General features: G+C 48.1%; 5 protein-coding genes and 1 non-coding gene across 9 annotated transcripts; 4 read left to right on the forward strand and 2 right to left on the reverse strand.

Annotated features, from left to right (window-relative positions):
- Nucleotides 1–5,757: 5,757 nt before the first annotated feature.
- On the forward strand, nt 5,758–6,025 carry FVEG_11566 (hypothetical protein; the record flags this gene model as incomplete). The annotated part of the gene is made up of 2 exons (XM_018900872.1): nt 5,758–5,766; nt 5,825–6,025. The coding sequence occupies 2 exons, from the start codon at nt 5,758–5,760 to the stop codon at nt 6,023–6,025; spliced, it is 210 nt and encodes a 69-aa protein (XP_018759246.1).
- Nucleotides 6,026–7,909: 1,884 nt separating this feature from the next.
- FVEG_11567 (hypothetical protein) lies at nt 7,910–10,330 on the reverse strand. 4 transcript variants are annotated; one of them, XM_018900873.1, is made up of 6 exons: nt 10,142–10,312; nt 9,806–10,012; nt 9,598–9,751; nt 9,438–9,550; nt 9,053–9,390; nt 7,910–8,998 (listed from the first exon to the last, which is right to left on the reverse strand). In XM_018900873.1, exons 1-6 carry the CDS (start codon nt 10,295–10,297, stop codon nt 8,008–8,010), a joined length of 1,959 nt encoding a protein of 652 aa, XP_018759247.1. In that variant the 5' UTR covers nt 10,298–10,312; the 3' UTR covers nt 7,910–8,007. The 4 variants fall into 4 exon arrangements, with proteins under 4 accessions (XP_018759247.1, XP_018759250.1, XP_018759249.1 ...); XM_018900876.1 differs by having other exon boundaries at nt 9,806–10,081; XM_018900875.1 differs by having other exon boundaries at nt 9,598–10,012; nt 10,142–10,330.
- A 2,376-nt stretch (nt 10,331–12,706) lies between these two features.
- Nucleotides 12,707–12,788, forward strand: FVEG_17052. Its single transcript has one exon. It is a non-coding gene; the product is annotated as a tRNA-Gly (tRNA).
- A 2,857-nt stretch (nt 12,789–15,645) lies between these two features.
- On the reverse strand, nt 15,646–17,997 carry FVEG_11568 (hypothetical protein). Its single transcript, XM_018900877.1, has 4 exons — nt 17,424–17,997; nt 17,314–17,371; nt 16,135–17,255; nt 15,646–16,081 (listed from the first exon to the last, which is right to left on the reverse strand). Exons 1-4 carry the CDS (start codon nt 17,709–17,711, stop codon nt 15,821–15,823), a joined length of 1,728 nt encoding a protein of 575 aa, XP_018759251.1. The 5' UTR covers nt 17,712–17,997; the 3' UTR covers nt 15,646–15,820.
- Nucleotides 17,998–21,054: 3,057 nt separating this feature from the next.
- Nucleotides 21,055–22,183, forward strand: FVEG_17053 (hypothetical protein). Its single transcript, XM_018906323.1, has one exon. It carries the CDS (start codon nt 21,446–21,448, stop codon nt 21,758–21,760), a length of 315 nt encoding a protein of 104 aa, XP_018759252.1. The 5' UTR covers nt 21,055–21,445; the 3' UTR covers nt 21,761–22,183.
- Nucleotides 22,184–24,147: 1,964 nt separating this feature from the next.
- FVEG_11569 (hypothetical protein) lies at nt 24,148–26,168 on the forward strand (the record flags this gene model as incomplete). The annotated part of the gene is made up of 7 exons (XM_018900878.1): nt 24,148–24,336; nt 24,388–24,631; nt 24,683–24,772; nt 24,822–25,033; nt 25,084–25,558; nt 25,606–25,847; nt 25,910–26,168. 7 exons carry the CDS (start codon nt 24,148–24,150, stop codon nt 26,141–26,143), a joined length of 1,686 nt encoding a protein of 561 aa, XP_018759253.1. The 3' UTR covers nt 26,144–26,168.
- Nucleotides 26,169–26,319: the final 151 nt, after the last annotated feature.

The following is a 26,319-nucleotide window of genomic DNA, read 5'->3' on the forward strand; positions in this document are numbered from 1 at the left end:
ACACAAGCTATGAACCTCTGCTACAAAGTTTGATTGAAAAAGTTCTTGCCTCTAACTTGCTGCACTTCTGCAAAAGGGTTCCACAGTGCTGCATCTTTATGCATATTCCGTGTCTCACTTTTGGAGTCGAATATGCAAGCTGCAAGTTGGGAGCTTTCTAGTACGGGAAAACTTTTCGACCGGTGCGATTTTCCCTCTGTCTGAATCCCACGGCTTCTTGAGTTACCGGACCGCCGGAACAGCAAAGATATGCCATTTGGAGTAAGAAGCACCCGCCTGGATGGAAATGCTGTATTATGAAGTAGATCGAGGACTTCTGGGTCCGAATGCAACGGTGAGAAACGCCCCTGTCTGCTACCAACGATCTAGGGTTGCTTGCGAGCCTGGCGGAACTGAGCAACACGAATTGTCTGATTACTCAGTAGACTTTTTATTTTCCCGCTACGAGATCCCGACGTTGGCCAATGGACCACGCTCTCTCCGAAGTCCGAGGACCTCGATTGCTATACGGCTGCTGTAATCATGGTACGAGAAGGGCCGTGTGGTTAGTGGTTTGAATGTTTGCCTCCCGCATTTACTTTTGCTGGAAGGACGAAGGTTTGCTAATTGCGGTTCACCAATTGAGCTAGCTGCACAATCATCTCCCAACACAAGGAATATGTTTGGAACTTCGCGCTAATCATTCGTTTTCACACTGATCGACATATCAATCAAAACGTTGTCCTGTTTGTCAAGATAACTCAAAGACGGCAAACAGCTACGGGTTGTTTCATCCCGCCTCTCATTCATACGAAGAGATTAGACAGCTTTTGAAATGGTTCCCACAACCATACACATGAGGATTAGCCTGAGAGGGAAAAAAAAAAAGTCATTCCGGTGAAGAGACAACAAAAGCAATTGTACAAAACTACGGATACGTCATGCCGTTTAGTTTGTTTGACAAGCAGTAGTGTGTGCTCGCTTGTGGCATTGTCTGCTAATAAACGTACGTTAGTTCGGAAAAGTTGAACCGCAACGGACAGAAGAGGTTTTGGAGGATCGAAGTCAACTGAATTTGAGAGGCTCAAGCTGAAAATCTAGACCCAACGCCATGCTACGATTTGTTGTTCGGGAGGCTAAGACCCGGGGCGGCCGACACAGATCTAGTTGGCATCAAAATGAGAACAGATTGATGTCCCAACAGGCCCATCTTTGATTTTGATCTTGGAAGGAATTGCCAAATTTGGGGGTGAACGGAGGCCACTGTGATTGAGGAAGAGCAACAGCATCTGTCGAGTTTGCTATTCTACCCACCTCGACGGCAACTTAGCTTATGCTGTAGCGCGCCACCAGGATGGGATTGTCAATCTAAAAGTCGGGAATCACTCCCATTGGATGCATCTGATGATGGTACCTGAAACTGGAGGCGCCGCCCGTGGCGCTTGATCGTCAATCTGATGTCCAGTTTTGCCCTTTTAGGGTCCTGTCGTGATCGTCACCAAGATCGAACTGGGAAAATGCCACGCGAATAGGCTGCGATGTTGACCAAAATAGCTTTCGTCAGCTCGCTAGAGATGTGGCTTTTACGCTGCGCCTATCTGATCGATACGAGGCGACACATGGAGATGGGAGCAACTTGGATTTAGAGTTGTGAAGCGAGCAAAGAAGAAGAGGGCCGTGCCAGTTGATAAAGGCTGCCTTCACTGACAAGACTCCCGCACTGGCAATGGAACTACCACGGCATTTTTCGGTTATGATATTTTTATCACAATCTACTCACACCATCAGGAAGCAGGCATGAGCACTAATGCTGAATAGAGACCAGTAACCTGGTACAGTAGAGTCCTCTTGGCAGTTGTAAGACATTTTGGAATTACCGCGCCTGGTGCCATTTGAGTCCGAGACATGGACGGCCGGGGAGAAGTTCCTAGGGCCACTAAATGAGGTCTACCTCGCGGAAGATTTGAGGCTGATCAAACGGTTAGCTACGCCTTGATGCTCTCTCTGCAGCACCGGATTTCCATGGTCCGACCTGACGCTATCATCTCGTGGAGGATGGATCCACTTGCTGGGATAATATACGCTTATGAGAATCTCTATGTTCATAGCAAGAGTGTTGGATGTTGCTGGAAACCTTACGACGCACGGATATCAGTTTATACCCATGAAACCCCCAGCCGGCTCATTGTCCCGTGCGAGCTGCCTCAAAAGCACAAGCGTTTCTTTGACTTCTGTCTGTGATATCGCAAGATCAACCATTTTGCTTTTAACAGTACCATCTGCTGTCCGAGCACACAAGGATCTCTTCCGATGCAATCACAGAGATACCCACAACCCGAGCATGATACGCGGGACGAATACAGCAGAGGCTTGATTGGATCGGGTCTTGTACCCAGATCAAAGGCGATGAGAAAAGTGATGTCTGATCAACTACCGATGTCGCCTACGGAGCTTGGCCGGCATATTGTTGTGGTCGACAGCTCGGATAGTTGACGCATTCGAGTTCCGGCAGTAGCGTGACTGATCGGAAAGACGCGAAAAGTCAGCCAGCGTTTGAGAGTCGACAACCACATTAACTACGAGTATCGTACGAAGAAAGCGGAATTCTTCACGGCTCAACACACTCCAGAATACTCTGTATGCAACGCATCGATCCTACCCAGACTGTTGGAGGTTGTTCGCTAAGGCTAATAAAGAGGCAACTCTGGTCCTGAAAGTTCCCTGCTAAAATTTCCGAAATGAGATGGGCTGTTCGGAAGCTACACTCAGAAAGCCAAACTCCTTCGAGTTTGGCTCGGGCACCTTAGGACTGGCATCAGTTCATAATGAGGTGATGTTGGACTACACGATAGTATTGTGAACTTAGTTGACCAGTCATGAAGGCTCACAAAACGTTTGAGGAACTTTCTGAGCAGACTATGAGGCTGCCTCTGCACACGCCTGTAGTATAGCGGGCGGGCGGGCGTAGACGTTGCTACCCGAGCTACGTTCCGAGATTCTGCGACTCTTGAAAGCTCAGCATGATCGACTCTCGTCGTGCTTAGCAATTGTCTTCAAAGCACTCCCCGCACAGCAACTTTGGGGCAAGATTGGCAATAGCATCGATTTTATGGTCGATGCTCATCGCCCAAGTGGATCCAACCCCAGACGATGTCGCTCTATACAGCCTCTCATATGATATACCGTAACTTTCAGGTGAAAAAAAGTCCCGAGTTGGGCTTTTAGTCTAACCGCTCTACTGGGCATCGTCCTCTCGGCAAGAGTCTTGGATCTTGGGGCTGTCACGTTGACGATGATCATCACGATCAGTCCTGAATTTACAGCCTTAGAAGCTCTCCACCACATACTTGATCCTGTTCACACTTCACAGCGGAATCATTGCTATCGTGGACAAGTCTTCCGAGCTTCGGTCTTCGATATCGCAGTGATACTCGGAATTTGTTTTCCAAGTTGACAAATGAGAATGGCTGTCACTTCACTAACAACTACCCTGGAGCATTGGATACAACGTCCGAACTTTGTCGGTTTGGTGTTGCACTCAAAGAAGAACGGTCAAGGAACAATTATATTGCACGACACAGCGTGTGATCGATGTAATTGGTGTCATACGATGTATGGAGTACTGCTGACTATTCTACGAGAAGTAGGGGCGTACCTTGGTTGCAATATGGCGATGACTGCGAATCCAAATGTTCATGGTCACAGGGCATACACAAAATAATGCTTTCGAGTCGATCAATCCGACGATCGCAACTCCGATTACCATCAGGACCGATTGGCGATGACTCTATATTGATCTGCAGGTGTCAGTCATGATCATCCAATCCATTTACCTGTCACCGACTCCCTTACAATCACTGGACTGTTGAGCACCATTATCAACACCAGGATCAAGGTTCTACGGAGCAGCGCACCGGCCATTGTAACTCTTCAATGCTACATCGCTACTGTACAAGTAAGAACGCCAGGGCCATGTGCAAAATGGCAGGCAAGGTGCAAGGATTCTGTGCTATACCATGCCCGTACGCATATTTATTCCCTTTTGCGACTGACCGTTGTGTCTCCACGTGGGGTATCTTTGCCAAACACGCAAGGAGACGCGCGGACCGTTCTACTGTCAAGACATCCAACGGTCTCGCAGCTGGACAATGCACGCTAAGTCTCGTCTTGATGCAGTTGCTGCCATGACATGACAGACTTTTGCGGTGTAGGAATCATGATCTCAAAGAAATCCCGCGCCTGTACGCGTCAAGCGCGGTTTTTTTCGGGTAAGAGATGAGACATTGTTGGACTAACAGGCCAATATTGAGCTCATTGGTGCATGCCAGGTCGGGTTCCTGCATTGATGTGTGGATGCAGGGGAGGTGTCACTTTCTCAGTGCCACCCTGTGCATGTGTAGTCTGAACTGAGGGAATATGATATGATGTGACTCTGATGGTGGAGGAGAGGGATCGACAGAGAGGCCAGAGTCGAGCAGATCAAAGAGAAAATGAGGTGACATTTCCCCATGAGTTTGATAAACTGGGGAACATGGGAAAAGGTGGGAATGGCCTCAAGCAAGAGGATTGCCCTGCATCACATCCATGGCATTGCGTCGTATCGAATTCTTGGCAGTTGGAGACGGAGACGGAGGCAGAGAGAAGCTAGATACCCCACCTCGGATCTTTTCCTTTCTTGATGCTGAGAGTTCTCATGGGAATTCCAAGTCAGCTTGGGTACGGGTTCTTTCAATTAACAGCCAGGATATCCCAACTCTCGTTTGTTTCAGTAGTAGCATCACGTCATCTGACACATGGGGAAAGATATCGGCTGCCGTGCGATTCAAACACTGGAAGCATCATCCTTGAAGGCGAGTCAAACCAGTTCAGTTGGGTTGACTCTGGTCATGTCATGTCACAAGCATAATGCTCTAACGAGACATGTACATGTGCCTATCTACTCGATACGATGGATGCTCCGCCAGTTGCATTACGTGTGTGTGTGCTCTGTTGTGACTCGATTGCATACATACATACATACCTACTGTACAGCAATTGCGCCTCTCCGGTGTGGAGATGAGGCATATGCATGACTGATGGAATATCATGTAAGCCGCAGCAATGGGAGGCAAAAAGTGATGAGGCCCTATAGGCTGTACGTCTATCACATCGCACTGCAGAGTATAGCACAGCGGTTTTTGATTAACCATATCATATCACACACGCACGCACGCACGCACGCACTTACAGGTTGACTTGCATTCTGTACTAACTGCAGCCAGGTCTAGTCCGTCATTTCAGCTAAGCCATGAGATTGAGACAGTCTTTAGGCTACTGTATTGATCTCACATAACAACAACAATAACAACAACAACCAAAAGTGCAATCATTTGTTATCTGTCACAATCGCCTCGAGACCCCGTTCCTTGGCTTCGTATGCTTACTTTACAATGGATCGCTGGGTCAATCATCCCCTTGACTGATTGGTGCGACTCCGAAGTTCCAGCAGAAGAGAGAGACATGCCGGCGCTAGAAACGCCTCGTCCTGACCGTTGCAGCACCCCAGACGCAACACGGCCCTACTACTACTCTGCTCTACTTGGAGGTATCTAAATTGAGGCACCAAAAGTAAGGCGAGAGGGGAGACAAGAAGGGTTGAGAGAACAATTCTATTGGCTCTTGAGAGCATGAATGCCTCGGCAGACGAGTGTAGGGATCGATAACTGACTCGGTGAACCATAATAGCGTTCTAGCGTTGTAACAACAACGACACGTGCTTGACAATTGAGGATTTGAGGCATGTCAACTGTGAGTGAATGAGTGATCCTCTTCAACTCTAACAAACTTTTGGTTGACCGAATGTCAGTCAATTCAACAAGAGCTCTTTGGCGATCTGTGCCATCCCCGCCTTGGTTCTCGTTCAACTCAAAAAGCGCCGAGCGAGGCCAGCCTTGCCCCTGTCCTCGTCCTTGTCCCCAAATCCTACGGTAGCTTCACTCAAGTTTGCTCTTTTGCCTTTACCTTTGCCTTTGCCTTTGTGGGCCTGTCAAAGTTGGCGGGAATCTAGCCGTTCAATCCGGACCAATTCCAGCCAGACGCCGTACCATGTTGGGCATAGCTTCTTCGGCTCACCAACTACAACCGTCTCGACCGCTTCCCCATTCATTTATGCTACCTTGCCGTGACGAGGATTATATTATAACGGACAGGGTAGGGATACGATAAGTGTTGCATGTCCTGGTAAATTACATACACCCCGCCTGTTACATGATGATCGACTTGGTGAAGCTCTCGAATTGGGAACGCTGAGGTTACAGTGGGATAGATCGCTCAAATAGGGCCACTTAGTGCTATAACACGGGACAGATTGGGTTCATTGGGCTCGAAAGAGGACCCTGAACATCAAAGACCTTTTGCTTTTTATCGGTAGCAATGGTAACGCAGCAGTGCTAACGGATAAGCCCTTTCTGCATTGGACGTGCATACATAGACTAACTCAATAGAAACGGAATACCGCTTTGAGATGTGCCTGAGACATTGTTTGAATTGTTCAGACAACCAATTGGACCTGAACTTCGGCAAAGGATATGACCGAAGATTAACGAAAGAAAATGGTTTCAAATTCAGTCACGATGTTGACGATGACGATTCTAGCTTGACAAGAGCCGATCAACAGACGAGATGAGAGAGAGAGAGACTGAGAACCTTCATGGATCGGAGACCCAAGCTAGACTCACTCGAGATTCCCGGATAGTCAAGCCTGTGGCACCAAGCAACGAGCCAAGCATGGGAGCCTCGTCTCGTCACCGTGTTGTCGGAATCAACCAATTCACCAAGCGAAAGGAAGAGAGGGAGAAAAGATGAGATATCACATCGTACACACCCTCCCCTCCCTCCCCTCCCCTCCCCTCGGAACCGGATCCAAGAGTACCCAGGGATCAACGGCGTCCCCGTGATACCGATACCGCGAAACTGCCCATGTTGTCCCCTCTAACTATGTATGTAACTTAAAGCATGGTTACATTGTCGGTGGTGCTATACAATTCTGATGAGCCTATCTCATCTTTTGGTGGAGGAATTGTATCTGTATCTGTATCAGACTCACCAATTTCTCCAGTTCACTGCATTGCCTTGCATTAGTGAGGCCTATAGGGAAGGGCCTTTTTTCTTCATCTGTCCCGTCCACGTGGTTACATAGGGACCCTTGTCTCCTGTCAAGAGGCTTAGTGCGACACTTTTCAACTCTCGCCTGCGGCGGGACGAGCGGACTCGATTGTTTTGTGTTTTGTGGTTCGTGCTAACAATGGAATTAGTCTGGCTTTACGGTGACTCGACGTGTTTCAAGACACATGAGTTGACTGTTTGAGCAATTGAGAAGCCGGTTTGACAAGAGTCGCAGCTAAGAACTGACTAACTCCGTCTATCAGAAAACGTAATGATTCAATTCAGCTGCCAGAGAGACCAACGTGAGACTAGGCCTCGGCACATGATCAATCTGGCAATGCAAGATAATCTCGATTCCATTTACCAAGAGATTGGGTCGCGATGGACTCGAATGAACGAACTGCGATCTACTATCTTGAAATGGCTAGTGAGTGAGTTAGGTGGAGGCTCAGTAGATGGACAAAGCTCGAGACGAGATAGTAGACTACTACATATTAAGTGCTGCGACGCTGCGTGGAGACCAGCCGAACTAGCCGAGCTTCTGCCCAATGTCGTTTGAAGGATCAAGGTTCTATGAGATTGTGCGTTGCGTGTTCGTAATGGAGTGTTGATAGGAAGGGAAGATGCTTGGAGAGATGGGTCATGAGAGTTGGCATGACTCGGTTGAGTGCTGAGACTCGAGTCGGAGTCAACAGTGAGCTTCAGACTCAGGATGGAGTCATGATTTGCCTGTCTCTGAGATGTTGTCTAGCAGAAAGTGTTCACCCAAGGACAATAGGAATAGGGTAATCGGACATATCACAACTTGTGAATGCAATTCGTATACTCCTCAGAGTTCAATCTGAACCGTCTCATAGTGATATTAGACTACCTAAGGTACACAATCTACCGCTCAACCATAACTCGCACATCACCAACCGCTGCTCTCGCCATCTTCTTGAGCAACGTCCTCTCATCCGCCTCCCGGTACCTCTCCCATGAATCCAGTCCCTCCTTCGCCTGAATACTCAACGTCTCATAACCCTGACGAATAACCTCCGTGACCTCCTGCGTCGTCAAAAGACTAGGCTTACGACGATTCGCGCCACCTTCTGAAAGCATCTGGTTGTAATGCGCACTAACGTTAATAAGCGTATCAATGGAGTTGCTGTTACGGTTACCAAGGCGGTAGTTCTCCTTGAACTTGGTGAGAACCTCACCGGACTCGACGACTTTGTAGAACAGATCGTCGTAGTCTGCTGGCGAGGGGAGGAAGGCTTCACCAGCGGAGAGGGATAGGGCGATGAGGTTAACAACGTGGTCGAGAAGAGTATCGATATGTGGTAGATCCTTCAGATCGGCTGTGTATGTAGCCAGGAAGCGAACGATGGAGAGCAAAGACCGGAAGAACTCAGGCCAATGATACTCCAGCCGAGTGCGTGTACGAGAGAGATATGAGATAATACGAAGCATGATGCCAAAGCAGAGTGTGTAAAGACTGACATCGAGACGACGACGAAGATTATGATTCACACCGTCAATCATAGTGTCTAGAAGTGAAATGGCAAGGACTCGCTCGCCTTTGACGAGAGGGAGGTAAGGCTGTCGCTGTCGACACAGACGCACTGCGACGCGGGATTCATCGCTGCAGATACGCTTGCAGATTGTGGGATCTTCGATCAGGAGGCGGAAGACCATGAGGTTGAGATGGGCGTAGTATGTGGCGCGGGGTGAGAGGTAGGCGTGTTGGAGGAGATAGGAGGTGAGAGAGACATAGCTGGCGATGGGTTGCTCAGCGCCTGGTTCAGCTGCCTGTGTTACTAGGTTGAAGCAGAAGAGCTTATTGGCGTGGGTGAAGTCGTAAGTAGCTAGGAGAACAGCAGCTTCTTCCTCAGGTCTAACACAATGTCAGTTTATGTTGTTGTAGCACAAGGGGGATTGTTTGACTCACAGCTTGGTGAAGAGAGCTTTGGCAGTCTCAACATCATACACAGGCTTCTTCACAGGTTTTGGCCCGGGAGCGATCGCGCCGAGTCCGATCATGTTGAGAGTAGCGCTGAAGGTCCAGCCTTCAGGAAGATCGTCTTGGATCGTGATGTATCGAGACCGAACTATCTGACACGCTTGTCCTACTGCGCCCACGATCTTTTGAATCACGGCTTCGTTGACAAAGTCGTTTAATCTTTGCTGGTAAGGGTTCTGGAACTCGAATTTGTTGTAGTTTGCTAGGAGGCCTAGTAATGTGAAGGGTTGTAGGACTTGATCTGACGTTTCTGCGTCTTGGATGAACTGGCATTGTTAGCTTGGAACGCTTCGATTTGTACAGTATCGTGTACCTTCATGACTGCGGGAAAGAGATCTCTTTGGATCAAGTACGTCAACAGTGTTGTCTGGTACGCCCCAGCAGTTACCGCCAACAGCACTTCGACCGCCTTGTATCGAACCTCCACTGCTCCGAGTCAGTTGAGCCACCTCAGGATACATACTGAGCCTTACACTCTTTGCTATTCCTTATTATAGCCTCCACAGCGCTGACAAAGTCGGTGAACACGGCATCGATCTGATCGAGTCCTGCAAGAAGAACCATGATATCGGAGCTCGGATGCGGGTATCGTTTGGAGAGGAGGCATGATAGAAAGACACTGAGCGTCTATCGGTTGTTAGGACCAATTCGCGAACTGCATTGCGGTCGTATACGACTCACGTCCAGCGCGTGCAGCTGCGCAAGGCTATGCGAGCCCTTGAGCGCAGCTATACCCCTCGCAAAGAGCTCCTGCGTCCGCACATCGAGCGACAAGACATGGCTGGGGCTCAACTCGTTAAGGATACGTCTCAGGGCGGCGCGATCGGGTCTGAGGAGGAAAAACTCTGTCCAGAAGCCATCTGTCTTCTCTTCATCGTCGTAGTCATCCTAATTCGAGCAAAAGGGGCGATCAGTCGAGGCGGGCGCAAGGAGGTTTCGGCGGTTGCGGATATCTACCTAGCAGTTTGGTGTTTAGTTCATGATGGGGCAGTGACAGAGTCGAGTTATGAGGTTTACCTTGAAGAGAGAATCGTAGAGCTGGATGATCTTGGGGGTAAAGACCTCGGGCTGAGGCTGGCGAGTAAGAGGTGACGCTTCCATAGGAGGGGAGCTGAAGGGTGAGAGGTACGATAATGTTGAAGGAGGACGAGTTGCGATAGAGAAATGGGCCATGGCTGTTGTTATCACGTGCACCCCTGCTGTAGGTATTCTAACTGGTGTTTGTGTTTATTGACACCCGAAAATTGACGACAATAACTATTCAGCTCTTGAAATGGACTAGAGATAAAAAATTCTTTGTTTGAGTTGTATTGTATGGTAATTCTTTCGACGCCGTTGGCTTGGCCGTTGTGTGTGCCAACGAAGGTCTCAGATTCCCTAGGACAAGTGTTCGTAACGTGGCTTGCGTAATCGCTATTTACGAGAAACATTCACTGCGAATCTCGTATTACGACAATCATAGATACGAAATTGAGACGTTACATTATGACAATTCTCTAGTCTTCTCTTCCCCAGACGTTGCGTGTGTAACGGAATGTTTGCTCTGGTGGCTTCTTGTTAGGCTGATATGGCAGCACTTGTAACTATAATCTGGCCTAAATCTCAGTTTCTTGACCCAAACTGTTAGTATATGTATTCTACTTCTCTAAACATCTGTAAGGTATGATATTTCATAAAGACTTGTTACTCATTGTCACAAAAGAGTTCCTGGATTTCCCAGGCCTGTCATACGTACTCGCGCTCGCATACACAGGCACAAGACTTACACCATGGTGATGCTAATCTTGACTCACCTCTTTGGCCTTTGGCTACGATGTAAGAAAAATTTAGCTCGCCGTGGAACTCTGTGATTCTGTAAATAACATTGTGGTCATTGCTGTGTACGTTTTATATCTTCCGGCTAGAAGGACACTGTGTATAAACCGACCCACCAAATTAAGGAAATCTACGAGAGAGAACTAACATTTCTCGGTCAACATTGCTAAGATCTGACGGAAGTAGCTTCAGAGATTATTCAGTTATCAATGACATTGTTTGTCGATTCTGAGGCCAGGCGCCTCCCACGCCTATGGCACTTGACGGTTCTCTCATGATACCAGCCACTTCGCGCAAACAAAAAGTTTTCAGTCAGAGTAGAGGCCACTGTAGATAATTATTCTTCATATATAGAATGAATCTGATCTTATGAAGCTCTCCTTGCAGTAAACAACACCAACGGAGCCATGATGACTGTGAGTCTTTGGAGTCCAAGTGGTAAAGCTGGCATAGGAGTCACATGCAACGTCCGCCTGAGTTCAATAGCTTTGATAAAGGATTCTATGTTCGCTGTTGAAGTCCACGAGATGAGAAACCACTGCTCGCCATTTCCAGAAGGATAGATCACGATGGCGAATTCTTGCGCATGACGAGAAAATCGCAAAGACTAATAGGTAACGCTGACTGTATATCATATGTTTAATAATCTGAATCCATGGAAATGATGAGTTCCGATCTGGAGTCACTGATCTTGTGCATCACGGCACCTAGGCTGGTGGCCAACTCTCTCTCAGTTGGAGAGAGCCTGGAAGAGACTCTTGTCCAACTTGTGGGGAAGATACAGGAGAACTGACTAGAGTAGGCTGATAATTGATCTTCGTAGGTATCACCAACTTAAGGAGTTGCAGCATTAGGGCGAAGTGTGGTAAAAAGATCTGGCAACACAAACGGTGCAGACATATCATTCCGAGGCCGCTCTATACTGGCATAAACGTGAACAGAGAACAATCGTACGGCTCTATATTACTGACTGTTGATCAAATACCTTTCCAACCGAGTCATGTATCAAGAAAATGGTTGATAACCGGTGCTGTGCTATCGAGGTCTTGATATCAGCAACTAAGGAACTCAGTTACCTCGCAATCAAGTATCTGTACAAACCATACACGGAGTGCACATCAGTCGGATAATACATATCATGAGAGATGTTAGTTCAAGACATGATTGAGGATATCGATTTCAGGGGGCGAGTCCTCACTACAGAGATTCTGCTTGGTTTTTCCGCGCATCCCCAATGTATCGCTGAGAGAAATCATACAGGAGTACGTACCCAGCAAATACTACCAAGCTATCAAACAAGACTGTGGATTGTCAAGGAGCACTGAAGTACTTCAATGTAATACCCAGCATTAACTCGGACGCGAAAGTAGTCATCGCTTGATGCTTCCGAATCCAGATATTAGAACTTAGAACACTGATGAGTTCAAGATCTTTTAACAACTACAGCCACGAGTAGACATGACTTCTAAGCGAGAGTGAACTCTGCAAGGTTTGAGAGACGCATCACTCTGCATTTGTCTCCCTGAAGTTCTGGTTGTCGTCTTCTAGGAACGTATAGCCACACCCTCAAGCCTCATACGCACCCAGCCATTCACAAAGGCATTTCTGGGCTTGGCTCGAACGTACCCTCCACCGCATGGCACACCACGGGTGGATGAGCATAGTACCAGACTCGTCAAACTCAGGCCTCGACAAAGAGGAAGAGGGCTTTCTCACTCTCTACCGACATCTTGGCCGATTGTGTTATGCATCACTATCAAACTACCAGCGTAATTGGTTTAGTGGTAAAATTCTCCGTTGCCATTCGAGCAGCGTCGGGGAGCCCTGGGTTCGATTCCCAGATTACGCATTAACAAGCGCTACAATGCGAGCATTTACTTTTGCCGATTGTGTCTTTTTGTGCATCCTCTGTTATCACCAAGTGGTTGTAGTGTTGAGGCGCTGAAACTCGATTGCCAACGTCTTTGTCACTGGGATGGCGCCAATCGATGACCATGAGTAACACCATTAAGCTGCTGTTGATATACATACAATCAATGGCCTTGAATGGTCGTTTTTCAGGTCGTCTTTGATCTGTTTGTAGATGCGTCGTTGGCTTAGACGTTGAGCTTTCACACGTGACAATTGACTTCCTGCCTCTGGGACTGTATACCCTTTTGGAAGCATGCTCCTTCCAGAACTCTATTCCAGCTAACCTTAAGAGATAAGCATAACTGTTTCTCAATTAAAGGGAAGGCAAGAACCGTGTTTGAGCTTGGTAGCAGCTGATCCTCTAGAAGTCTAGTGAACGACTTATGTCTTCACATTTGGAGGCACGAGGCGATATTAAGAACAGCGTATACCTCTCTATATGAGCTCTGAAATATCAGCAATGCACCTAGAATTGAAGGGGGAGTTGGGGGGTTGAGGGTTACCTGTGCCGCTGAAGAAACAGTACCTCGTTGGCTTCGGCTCTTGTGGCCTTGTCGGGCATTGGTGTCGAGGTGTTGTTTTGTACAATAAAGACGTGGACTGAGACCTCTGTCTTCGAGAAATATTTTGTGCAAAGTAATGGCATTCTACGTCGCTTCGAAGCAAGAAAGAGAGGAGAGAGTACCCGTAGCCCTCGGGACAGTGACTCATAGTGATCATACAGCCTATCTCGCGGAATACTATGACTAGGCAACCAAGGCAAAGAACACTATATACATTGCATCTCACATAGTGGCGAACTGCCAGTTAAGCAATATGCTAAGAAATTACTTAGCTGTGGTCTTTTATGAGAATCCTCTGCTCAGATACAGATCTCCACGAACTTTGTTGCACCTTACCACGAAACTCGTGATATCCTCACCTGCGTTCTAATTACATCACAGCTCCATGCTCCAGCCCTACGGAGCCATTTTCCCCAGAATCTCTGAATCTCAACTCCATAAGATCATGATCACCGAGGTGGCCCACGAGTTTATTTCACAAAGTTCCTGTTGCGTAAAAGACTCCATTCACAAGGGGTGCTCTGCTCGGCACAGCGGCTTGCAGCGGCTGAAGCAGAACCCCATGGCATGGGGATGTACCTTGTCCGTCACAAACAATTGAGTAATAGTTGAGATCTTTACATTCTATCTCGTAATTCAAGATGCGAAGTCTGGGGAAGTGGAGGATGGGGGTTTGAACGTTAATATAGTGTTCTTGGCGACCGAATACACAAGTTGTTGGTATAAGATTAAGTGTCGATGATTCTCAACATACGGCTCAGTATAGAAAGCTTCTGGAAAGACGGAAGAACATCAACCGTTTGGAGTTATGAATTGGAGAATGCCCAAAAGAGTATGGGTTACAGGGGTAATGTCCTCTGTACAAGCTCTACCTCACCACATGCGAATTCAACACTCCTTTCACCTTTCTCACAACCAACAACCCTCGAGACTTGACCGTTCCATTACCTATATTAACACGCCCCATTCGACCCAAGACGCTTATTCACAGCAACTCACCGTCCTACGGCCCTGAAACCAGGGTTTGAGGCGGTGCCCGGGGGAGCCAACAATAGTTACCCAACTGGAAGATGTACATACACACAATCCTTCAATGCCTGCAAGACCCCTCAGGCGATTCCCATTCTCCGCACGTCCCCAATAATGATAACAACCCCGCATCATCTCCAATTTCCATCATGTAAAAAATACGTACAAAGAACTACGCTTGAGATTAACCTTGAATTCTTGGTACAGCGCTTATTTATCTAGCTTATCCGGTGGGACCTGGTCCTTGGACTGTTCTGGGGTGCATGCTCCGGGGACTAAGTACTGTACTTGAGTGACTTTGTCTGAGGGAATTACCTTGGGTACCTCTCATTGGGGAGCTGTCGTGCGTGTCATGGCGCGATTTGGAGAACCAAGGACGCCGAGATGTGGGAGCATGGTTCATGTCTCCTATTCTCCGTGTCATATTACGTACTCCCAACGACTGCAAGTCTTGGTGAACATGTGAAGTCGAGTTATGGTCGTTGAGGTCTGTGGATTCTATTACCTATTACCCCAGGATATCCGCCGTTACCGATCTTGCTCCCTCTTCTCAATCTGTGTTTGACTTTGTACGTAACAAGATCCGCCTCAAACCTGGAGTTTGTAATACGAACCCCGTATTCTTCCATTGGCTCTTGTCGCTGAGGAAAGGGGTGAAGAGACAACTTACGAATGCCCATCAGGTAGGTACTCTGCTCAAGTCGAGGCCGAGTTGTCATCTCAGACAGATAGTCTCTTTGGACCGAGGCCGTGCAGATCCCGCAATATCGCAACATCAAATATCTGCTTCAGCCAAGTCAACAAGACACTTGAGATATAAGTAGTAGATGTTTGTCAACTCAGTCCTCGACTCAGTCCTTCTTGCCCACACGTGACTATCTGAAGCGAAGACGCAATCTCCAAAACTCCACCATCTACCCATACTGACACATAGGGCGCGCTTCCAGGGCGTCATCTCCACACAATGTCAATATCGAAGTGAACATAGGGCGCGTTTGACCACATCTTGAGAAAAGTTTTCATCCTTTGATGTTTATAAAAGGCTCTTGTAGAACATTTCCAAACCAAACTGCCCTTGCCATAGCCATGGGGAACTTCTTGTCGCCTTTTCACCAATGATTGTGACTTCTTGGCATAACATCCTTGCTCGGCCAAGGGCAGGAATAGTCTTGTTACGACATAACCATCAGACTCATTCACCATGCCACCAAGTAACATTTATAAAGGGCAAAAGATGTTCAGATTGGCACAATGTCATGCTATTATGGTATCTAACGATAAAGAATATACAGGAGATTTGTTCTATGATATACGCTTCCAGTCAAAGCGCCTCTAGTACGCAAATGGGAGAAACAAACTTCATAACAAGACCAAGGCTTTACATGATCTTGTTGAGGAAGCGTCGCCAAGCGGGCCAAGTGGCAACCTTGGCACGGTAAGCGTTGATCTCGTCCCAGTTGTGCTCACGTCGGCCAGTGTCGACATCGATCTTGTCGATTGACAGCCAACCCTCACGCTTCCAGAGATAGCCAATAGCCCAGAAGGCAAGGACAACAGGCAAAGCGAGGTACGAGATGAAGAATCCCTCGACAGTTCCCATACCAGATTCACCAGGAGGAGCAGTGATAGCAACATAGAACTATGGACTTTGTTAACGTCATGTTTGTTTGAACGTGGAATGCGATGACTTACCTGGGCAATAAGGACGAGACAGATGAGGCCGAGACTGATCCAGGAGCCGACAACACCAAAAGCGGCCCTGAAAGGAATCTCATCCAGAGTGTGGCCTTGTCGAGCCCAAGCCTTGCGGAAGCGAATGTGGGCAAGGCAGATAGAACCCCAGGTGAACAGGGTCGAGAGACCAGAAAGAGCCAGGAGCCAGTCAAAGATCTGTCCACCCTTGGGATCAAGGTTGACGAAAGCGATGAAACCCATGAGAATGTGGACAGCGACGGAAACAAGGGGGCGGCCACCACGGTCGATGTAGGTGAACACCTTGGGAGCATATCCGTTCTGAGCCATGGCAGTCAGGGTACGGGAGCCACCGTAAACACAAGACACACCAAGAGTTAGAACAGAGACCAGGATAATGACATTCATGAAGTCAGCTTTACCAGTAAGGCCGGAGTACTCGCCAACAAGCACGAAAGGCGAGGCCTTGGCGTTGGAGTAGCCGGAAATGTTAAGTCGGTCATCAGTGGACTTGATAAGAAGGCCGATGAAGAAGAGACCAAGAACGAAGAACAGGGTGATACGCCAGAAAACCTGCTTGATGGCGCCAGGGAGAGCCTTGGTAGGGTTCTCAGACTCAGCAGCAGCAAGACCAACAAGCTCAGTACCGGCAAAAGAGAAGGCAGCAGTGACGAAGACAGAGCAGAATCCCTTGAAACCGTTCTTGAAAGCACCGGGGTCCTCTCTCCAGTAGCGTGTGCCCCAGTACTCGTTGTATCGACCGTGGGAAGGACCGCCACCGCAGACAAGGACGAGAGAGATGATCATGAAAGCCACAGTAGCTCCGAGCTTGAGGCAAGATGACCAAAACTCTTCCTCAGCGTATCCGATACCGCCAAAGATGTTGATGAGAATGATGGCAACAAGGAAGATTGCAATGAAGATTCCGGGCGAGAGCTCATCATTCCAATATTCAATACAGACAGCACAGATTGTCAGTTCGAGTGGTAAAACGGTAGCCCATTGTGCGACATAGTTCCAACCCATGGCGAAACCCCAAGAAGGATCGATAAAGCGAGACGAGTAGATATAGAAACCACCAGACACGGGATACATGACGGCAAGTTCACCGAGAGCGAAGACTATCAGACAGCTGTTAGTTTTTTGATTGGGAGTATGGGGTTAGGTACGTGAACATACCAACGTTGAAGATCATAGCACCGATAATGATGAAGTCGATGAGAACAGATCCAGGACCCTTGAAACATGTTAGTATCGAACATGGACTGCACAGACAGAACTAGACTTACGCCAGTGTAAAGGGCCTTTCCTGAGCCGACGAAGAAACCAGCACCGATAGAACCACCGATGGCAATCATCTGAAGATGGCGAGGCTTCATACGACGATCAAGCTCATGGTCACCGGTGTCCCTGCGGCGCTGGAAGGACTCGAGAGTGAGACCATTTCGGGTCCACTTGCTTTCCTCCTGGAAGGCGAAGCCACCACCGGCCTGGACATCGCCAGGGTGCTCGGTGATGGTAGTGCCCTTCTCCTGGGACACATTGGTCGGGTTGTCGCTGGAACTCTTTGATTCCATCTTGACGTTTCCCCTGTGGGTAACTCTTGAAGAGTCAGGGCTTAAAGAATGATAGGAAAGGTCAAGTGACCTTGGTCTTTTGGATGAAGAAGAAAAGGTGATGGGCGGGAGCAACGGTCATGAACGAGGGAAACGAGTCTTCTTAAATATAAGTTGGACGAGGGAGAAGACCAAGACGACCCGGGGTCTCGTTAGAGTCTGTGCCCTAGAGGCGAAGACGGCCGCCATAGTGGAAAGGATGGATTGGATGGATTCGTTCGAGTCGAAGTTCTAGTGAGGCCCCAGGTTTGACTAGACTAGGTTACTGGGCATGCCCCTAGTTTCCTGTATGTCGCCGATCACCAACAAGTTGGAAGCCTTGAAGCGCATCCGTGGAAGCGCAGTGGAGAGAGAGAGGAGAGGGTCCGAAGTGCCAAGAGCCGCGATACGGAGGAACATGGATGATTGGGGTAGGTCGAAAGATTCAGATGGCGGAGCGGAGACCATCACCGACATGCAACCAGGACAAGGCGAAGGGAAGGAAGGGGCAACATGATTCCGATTCGATAGGTAGGTTCAGTATCGATGTCGCGGTTATGCACACCCCTTGTTTCGTGGGAAAGAACGATGCATGCAATGTAATGAGAGTGAGAATGAGATTTGGGAAGAGGCAACATCCATCCATCAACAGCAAAAGGACTGGGGAAGTCGCAGCCACGACCCATGCTTCCCGTGCCGCCTCATCAAAGCGCATGCATTACTCTCACTCTTTCTCTTCCTCTCTGTCTTACACCCCATAGGTTCACTTCTACCTTCCAATCTCACCCGCCATGGCTCAACATTGCTCACTCGTAAAAAGGACTCGACCCGTTTCTGAGACATTTCGTAGGCATTGACCAGGGGAAACAAGAGAGAGCTCAAGCCATGCAAGACGATCAACCTAATTCAAGGTAAGGTGGAGATTTGGAGAGGAACGATATCCTTGAAAGACGCTAAACTTTACTCCACCTCCGAGGGAAGGTACCGGTACATCGTTGAGGTACCTCTTGCCATACTTTGCCCCATTGTCACTTCTGACATTGGTGAAAGGCAAATAATGCCCCTCTTTGATTTCTTGATTCTTCTCAGGTTCATTGAGAAAAGCCGAGATCAAGCCATTGCTATCTTTGCAATCTTTCACTGAATGATACTCTTACCATACGAAAACTCTGATACAATCATCAACACACTAAGAGACTAGGACCATGCTTTTCGACTCTTCTGGCATCCAATATTAAACCTCAGCTGCCAAGCTTTCACTACCACTCAGTCAGCAATAGACATATGCAACCGTATGTGCACTGAGCGAACTTTTGTTCCTCCTCTCAGAGATGCGTAGAGGTTTGGGGTCCATACGTGACCTACATCATGTGGCAGACATTGCAGATACACAAGAAGAGCAATTACAGTGAAATCCTCCAATCAACATTCCCATGTTAGATATTCGGGCCAGATATCAACTTGACGCCGTTTCGGGAGCCTCTGATTACCGAAACAGTGGCTCAGCATGATTCCAAGCAGCTTGGCATCTGTCTCAATGATACCCAAATTACCCATCTCGTACAGCCCCCACCTGCTCTCTTAGGTGATACTGTCACCTCATGTCAGTCTTTCGGTAACTCGTGTTCGATATGAGTCTACCTGAGTTGATCCCTTGGGCCACTTATGCTGTCCCTCGGTTTCACGACTCTTCACTCGTGCGATTCGCAGGTGATTTTAGAGTATGACAGGGCTAATGGCGCCTCCTACCACATCTTGCAGAACCTGACAGGGGGGGGAGCATGCCTAGAAAATAGCTTTCTTCTAGAAGGGTGGCGCAGTGACGAAGTGTCCATTACCTTGCTGTTTGGCTTCCCGATTGGCGCTAATGAAACCAAAAAGGACCTGCAGTCATCAGTACACGTCGATCGCACAAGAAGGGTTGATGAAGGGAAAGGTTGAAATGCTGAGTTGGTCGAAGCTCACAGACCCCGGGCATATCCCACCGTGGTGCGACATCAGCTATCTTTGTGAGAGGGACTGTGATAACACCAACTCAACAGCAAAATCGCGGTTTCAAACCGGTTCCCAGCCCAGGTTTCCCACTATTGATAGCGGTGCGCGGTTATTTTGCCGCCGCGGCAGTCGGGCTTCCCACAAAGGGAGCGTTCAGCTTCAGAGATGTACCTACAGTACATTACGTTTCATCCTCCAGATTTTGAGATCTTGCTGCGAATCCCATCTACGGGGTAATACGTAACAGTTTGCCCTCAAACTGCCTTACCCCGTGGGCAAATCGCCATGAATCTGGGGAGAGCTCCATCGCCCTCAGACAGAACCACCAGCAACTGTCCTTTGAGGAAGTCGCTCAAAGTTTTGTACGTAATGCAATTCTTCTGGCGAGGTTTTTGTGGCCATCGCTGTTGAGGCCCCGTTGTTTTGACTTGAAGCATGGAGCACGGGCTATGACAAGGCCGGACATGACCGGCTGGGCACCCTTGCAGTCCCCGCAAGACCAGTTCCAGCGTTATCAAATGTTGCCCCTGACCTTGCAGGTTATTGTGTCCATTACATAGACACGCGACTCAGCTTGAAATGACAATAAGAGAACAGTCACCATATCAAACGGTAATCGATAACCGAGCTGGAAGCTTTTGTTAGTGTCTTTTGCATTACCCGTCCCGAGTTGGCCGATTTCACGGGCCGATGAGAGGAAAATTATTACCTGCAATAACCTGCGGCGCTTTCTTCATTTGGCTGGAGAGCCGCAGGGGTTGTTTTAAGCATTAAGCTTACCTTCAACGAGCCACACCTGACAAGCCAAAAGTCAGTGTGTGTACGTGTAATTACCCGAGCTGCAGATGTACAGTACATTGTGTGGTAGACAACCAGCAAATGCTGACTGGCATGTGTTTGGACTGATACTTACTTGCAAAGCTTATTACACTGACTAGTTACACCTCATCCGCGGCTCGAAGATGTCCTCGATCCATTAAGAAAGCCGACCCAGATCTACTTTCAACCAAAGCCAAGAGATACATCAAGCCTCACAACGCAAATGTAACCACCCATCGGGATCCTGATGCAATATACTGCAAATCAATCAGCCTTGCAGGTTTTCGAGAAGAAGTCGATACAGGGTAGTCGTAGGCCAGCATTTCGAAACTGTCGAATCAGAATGGTATCTGACTCTGAATTGTATCTCAATCAAGTCTTAGTCCCAATACAGCAGGTTGGTTGAATCGGCCGCTGACCTTCCGCTCTAGGCATGTCTCTGCGCCGTAGAACTTTATTGCAGCATGTCTTAATCCCTTATCACTTGGCAACAGGTGATAACGAGTTGTTACTTGTCGAGCACGGGGCAAGTAAGCTGTTGCATATATAAAGCCCCAGTTCCGCCAAGACTCGAGCCAAGACTGTTGGCAAGATGACCGCTACATTTCAGGCTATTCATACGGAGTACGCTTAGTATACTTGGCTACGCTACTGAGTACGGAGTACCTACGTCGATCCCGTTGCCCCTATCATCTCTGGCTGTTCGACCCTGCAGCATGTAGCTGTACCTACGCCGCAATTCCTCATGATCCTCCGGCCAGTCGCAAAAGCCTCTGCAAATCATGTCGTCAGAAGACTAAGACTGTTATGCTTAATGACCAGTTCGCCCCACGGATTGACCTTATCTAAACGACACCTCGTCGGCCGAATACAAATGCATCTAGAAGTTACAAATCGCCAAGATGAACGAGCTGGCAGAAACCGGGGACCGTGGTGTTGTCCTTGGCATTGGGGCTTCTTGCGGGCGCTGGTCATGTCACGGTAACGCTGTGCTTTGGCCACCTCGGCGATGCCGCTGTTCACGGTTGAACACTGGGTATATCGCATTGGGATGCAGGGTAATTGAGGTAAAAATGGGTGTAGTCGAGCTGTCAAGGCATCGTTTAGGTGCCAATTGTCCAAGAGATGGTATAGAGCTGGCTGTTCTGTCTTTGGATGATGCTAGTGTCTTGGCCAGATATTTTGCATGGCCAAGACGGATGGTTGTTCCAGGGTAAGGGAAGTGATCTCGCTGTCACATCTCATGCCCAGCACGCCCAGATTTTGGCAGAACAATGGAATTGTTCTTTTGGAAAAGTACCCTTGATTGGCCATGAATTTGACTTCATTGTTCTAATTCGGTACAAGCCAATACCTGTTTCTTTTTTCTGACTGTGGTGAGGTGGGATGTGAGTATATCCCTCAATAAATGGATGATTCAAGAATCAACCCTTTTCGGCTTCCCATAGTAGTCCTCAACAGTATGGGGCGCTGCTCGTCCTGGCCAGCGAAATCATTGTTGAATGCACTTTCTGGACCGGATGCGATTCTCAAAGCATAGTCACAACTGTTATACTCGACTTTGATGTCTTTAGAATAGTCCTTTTTGAAGTCTCTTGAATATAGTGAGACCTTCGCATTGCCCCAGCGAGATTTATCAAGCAAGACATTAACAATGGTTGTGTGACCGAATACAGTCGGAATATGAGAGGTAAGACAGATACAGCCATCAACAGATCAACAATGGATATCCGCGACTGTTTGATGACTTTGACTTCATGATCAAAACCAGGTGTTCAACGACCCCGATAAGGCGACTCTTATATTCTTTAACCCTGTGTAACAATTGCATTCTTATGACATAGGATCGCCGTTTTGAAAATGTATACAGCCTCTTAAGGACAGGAGTATCTTGTGCCATTGTTTCCAGTAGAGACTCGCCATGGAGCAAGTGCCTCAATGCTTTTGGGGCCGTAGCAACCTCAAAGAATCGAAATATCATTCAATACTGATAGATGTATTCTACAGTTGTATATGATTCTCTTTGTTGCAAGTTTCCGCGACGTGGCTTAAGATGAGTTAGCTGGCCACGCACACGTTTACACTATGCTTTTGTAATTGTTACTCAGCCGAATGAATATTTGACGTATTTCAGAGACACGTACTTCTTTTGGAGAGCATTTCTATGGTATTTCTGTCTGGTCTGTTAGAGTTGGGCGCTGGACAAAATCAGATAGAAATATCTGCCACCGCCACTTGTGCTCTCTGTGCTTGAAAGGTGGCCGACCTTGCCGTCCAAGTTACCATTAAGGCCGAGCTAGCCTTAGCGTATTAAATACTCCGTCGTGTTGCATTTTGACCTGAGATAAGTCGCCGTTCGAGAACTGGATTGCATGAGACTATCATAAATACTGGTGGTGCCAGGACTCAACTCATAGGTTTTGGCTGAAACAATGCAATGCAAATGTTTCGACCCCGATCTAATGAGAACAGAATCCACGAAGGATAGAAAGGATTTCAGTATCGTGGTATGTTGTACATTTTGCTGGACGAAGATGATAGTGACTGTTTGACACGTGGGCGTCATGCAACGTGCAAATGATCGTATCAGAAAGAGTCCCAGTCCATTGGGTCGGCTTAGGCTTGCTGCAGAACGCCACCGGGACGCAGGCCGCCCTCTAATGACATGAAGTATCAGAGCCTCCTATACAACACCTGATGGCAGGCATGACAGGGGATGCAAGACATCGGGACCCCGCGCCGATGAGATACGGAATGCCTCATGATAGTCGACGTTATCATACTTTAATGCCTCGCCGAGTCGTAGACATGATAAGAAGAGGATTGCCTCTTTATATCAAGAAACTTGATAACACTTGCCTAAACACAGCTGAGTTATCAGACATTTATCAGATACTGAATCGAAGACGTTGGGTACGGTTATGAAATTGTCTCACGGGATTAGACGCCAACTAACTCTCGCCGTTTTCCCCGATTCGCCCCTCGCGGTACCCTTCCTCATTCACGTCAAAAGTGGCTTATCGCCCTGATTGACTGATACCATGCCTAGCTCGGCCCAGCTCCTCCTTACCATCGGCAGATAACCATGATAAGGTCAAGATATTGCGCAGCGATTTCATCATCGGAAACACATCCGTAGTGTCACGGAGAGACTAAACTCCACTGCTATCACATAGAATGGGCTACGACGAGTCTCGACTGATAGACGCTTGAAAGCTAGCTCGTTCTGGCCTAGTCGAAGCTGGGGTAGAATCCGGGGTAACTTTAAACACTCAGTGGGTGTCGTAAATGCCTGATAGCGTTTTGATAGCCTGTTTTTCTTTCATCCTCCTCCCTTGATGCTTGATATAGAGATAGCCCTCGCGGATACTTTCCCGTAGAATCCAATCACGATACGATCGCCATGTTGGTACAATTTACCCAGACTCTTTCGCCCCCCTAGCTCTATGAGACAGCTCCATCACGCATGAAGAAAACAGTATAAAGACGTACGATCGCCGTCGTGCAGAAAAGATGGATCCCAGCAAGCTCCCACTCCAGGGTTCTCATCTCCATACAACAGCTTAACTGAACTTGAACTCGCTTTGAGAGATCCTCCTTCATCATGCGTCGAGAAAGTATTCACGATGTCAACATTCCAGCTGGAATGACAGAAAAGTCCCGCGGTTCGATGACGAAAGACGAGGGTCTTGACCTCGCAGCTTCACGAAGCATTGACGAAGTTCAAGCTATTGAAATGCAAGAGGGCAAGCATGGACAATTCCATCGATCCTTTACACCAAGACAAGTTCATGTAAGTCCCATAAACCAAAACCACTCGCAATGCTAACATCTCCTTTTCAAGATTATTGCTCTAGGTTCCAATATCGGCTCGGGCGTCTTCATCGCTACCGGAAAAGCCCTCGCGACTGGCGGCCCAGGAAACATGGTGATTGCATATCTCATGGTGTGCTCATGTGTCTGGGCTGTTTTACAATCGTTATCAGAAATGACCATTGCGTTCCCTGTTTCAGGAAACTATATCGACTATGCTGATCGTTGGGTTGATCCCGCTCTGGCTTTTGGAGCAGGTTTCGCCGAGTGGCTTGGTTCGTTACCCCTGAACTTGATTTTAAGACATGTGCCCTGACTTGTCATAGGCTGGACTGCTATTGTCTCTGCTGAGGCAGGTTTCTTCCATATCTTGGTAGGATATTGGTCTGGGGGCTCGTTTCCTTTGGCTGCATCACGTAAGTTCCACCCCTCAGTCCTTTTGAATCTAACTAACGAGTCTTGTAGTCAGCATCTTCATGTTTGCCTGTCTCGTTATCTTTCTTCTCCCGAACACCGTATTCGCCTGGTTTGAATATGTGACGTCCTTGATCAAGATTTTCCTCTTCTTGATTATCATTACTCTATCCTTGGCTTTGGTTCTTGGAGCTGGTCCTAATGGTTATGTTCATCACGGAGAGACATGGACTGACCTACCAGCATTCTTGAACGGCTTCTCTGTAAGTCTCGAAGTAGAATCTTTTAGATTTTCTCTTGCTAACAATTTTAGGGATTTGCCAACTGTGCACTCCTCGCTACTTGGGCCGTCGGTGACCAAGTCTTCATCGGTATCATGGGCGGTGAAGCTGAGAGCCCACGCTTCTCCCTCGCTCACGCCACCAAGCTCGTTCCCTTCCGAGTCAACTTCATCTACATGCTCAGCGTCATCTTTATCACCCTCCTCGTTCCTTCCAACGACCCTCGTCTTCTCGGTGGAGGTGGTGTTGCCGCTTCACCCTTCGTCGTTGCTGTTACAGACTCTGGAATTCCCGGTATCTCTTCGCTCCTGAACGCTGGAATGATCTGTGGTGTCCTTGGCATCGCTGCTGAGTCAGTCTATCTCTCGTCACGAGTCCTGCGAACTATGGCTCATCAGGGTCTTATTTCTACACGTCTTGCACATGTCGATGATAAGGGACGCCCCAGGCTTGCTTTGATCATCACATCTGTTGTTGCTGTCGTTCTTGGATACATTCAACTTTCTGGTAAGTGGCCCCTCACACTCTGAGAATTACGACTAACGTTGTTGTAGCTGGTGGTCTTACTGTCCTGAACTGGCTGATCTCCATTACAAGCGCCTCATTCTTCACAAACTGGATCATCATCTCCTTCACCAACTACCGATTCCACTGTGCTCTGAAGGCCCAGAACGACAAACTCTTCTCAGAGACTTATGCCTGGCGATCGAGTGCTTGGCCCATTGCACCAGCATGGTTGATGCTCATCTCCGTCATGTTGCTGGTCTGCTGTATTTACTCCGGAATCAAGCCTGTTGTAAGTAACCTCCTCAACAATCCTCAGTCTATACGAGCAATCATCTAACTCATATTTCACAGGGTGGCGCTGGCTTTTCTGCCTCCAACTTCTTCCAATACATGATTGGTGTTCTTGTCATCTTTGGCTTCACTGCTGGATACAAGGTCATATTCCGAACTCCCTGGAGAGATCCTGCCACCGCCGACTGTCTCACCGGTCGACGACACTTAAGCGTCGATGAGATCAAGCAACTCGACGAGTACTATGCTAAGCCCAAGTGGAGGCGCTTCCTCACTTATGTTCAGCTGTGGTAAATACCACGTCTTGAAAGCTGTATGACAGTGTCGGGGTCTTGGTTACGGATGTATTCCGTAGGTTTCGGAGACTATTCATAGCATACTGTTAAAGCTTTTTCGCATTGTCCTCATCTACATATAAACCTCATCTTCGGTGATGTGCTCGTGATTTGTGTATGGAAGCAGGAAACCAT

The sequence above is a fragment of the Fusarium verticillioides genome, chromosome 7, assembly GCF_000149555.1.
Source record: "Fusarium verticillioides 7600 chromosome 7, whole genome shotgun sequence".
NCBI classification, from domain to species: Eukaryota; Fungi; Ascomycota; class Sordariomycetes; order Hypocreales; family Nectriaceae; genus Fusarium; species Fusarium verticillioides.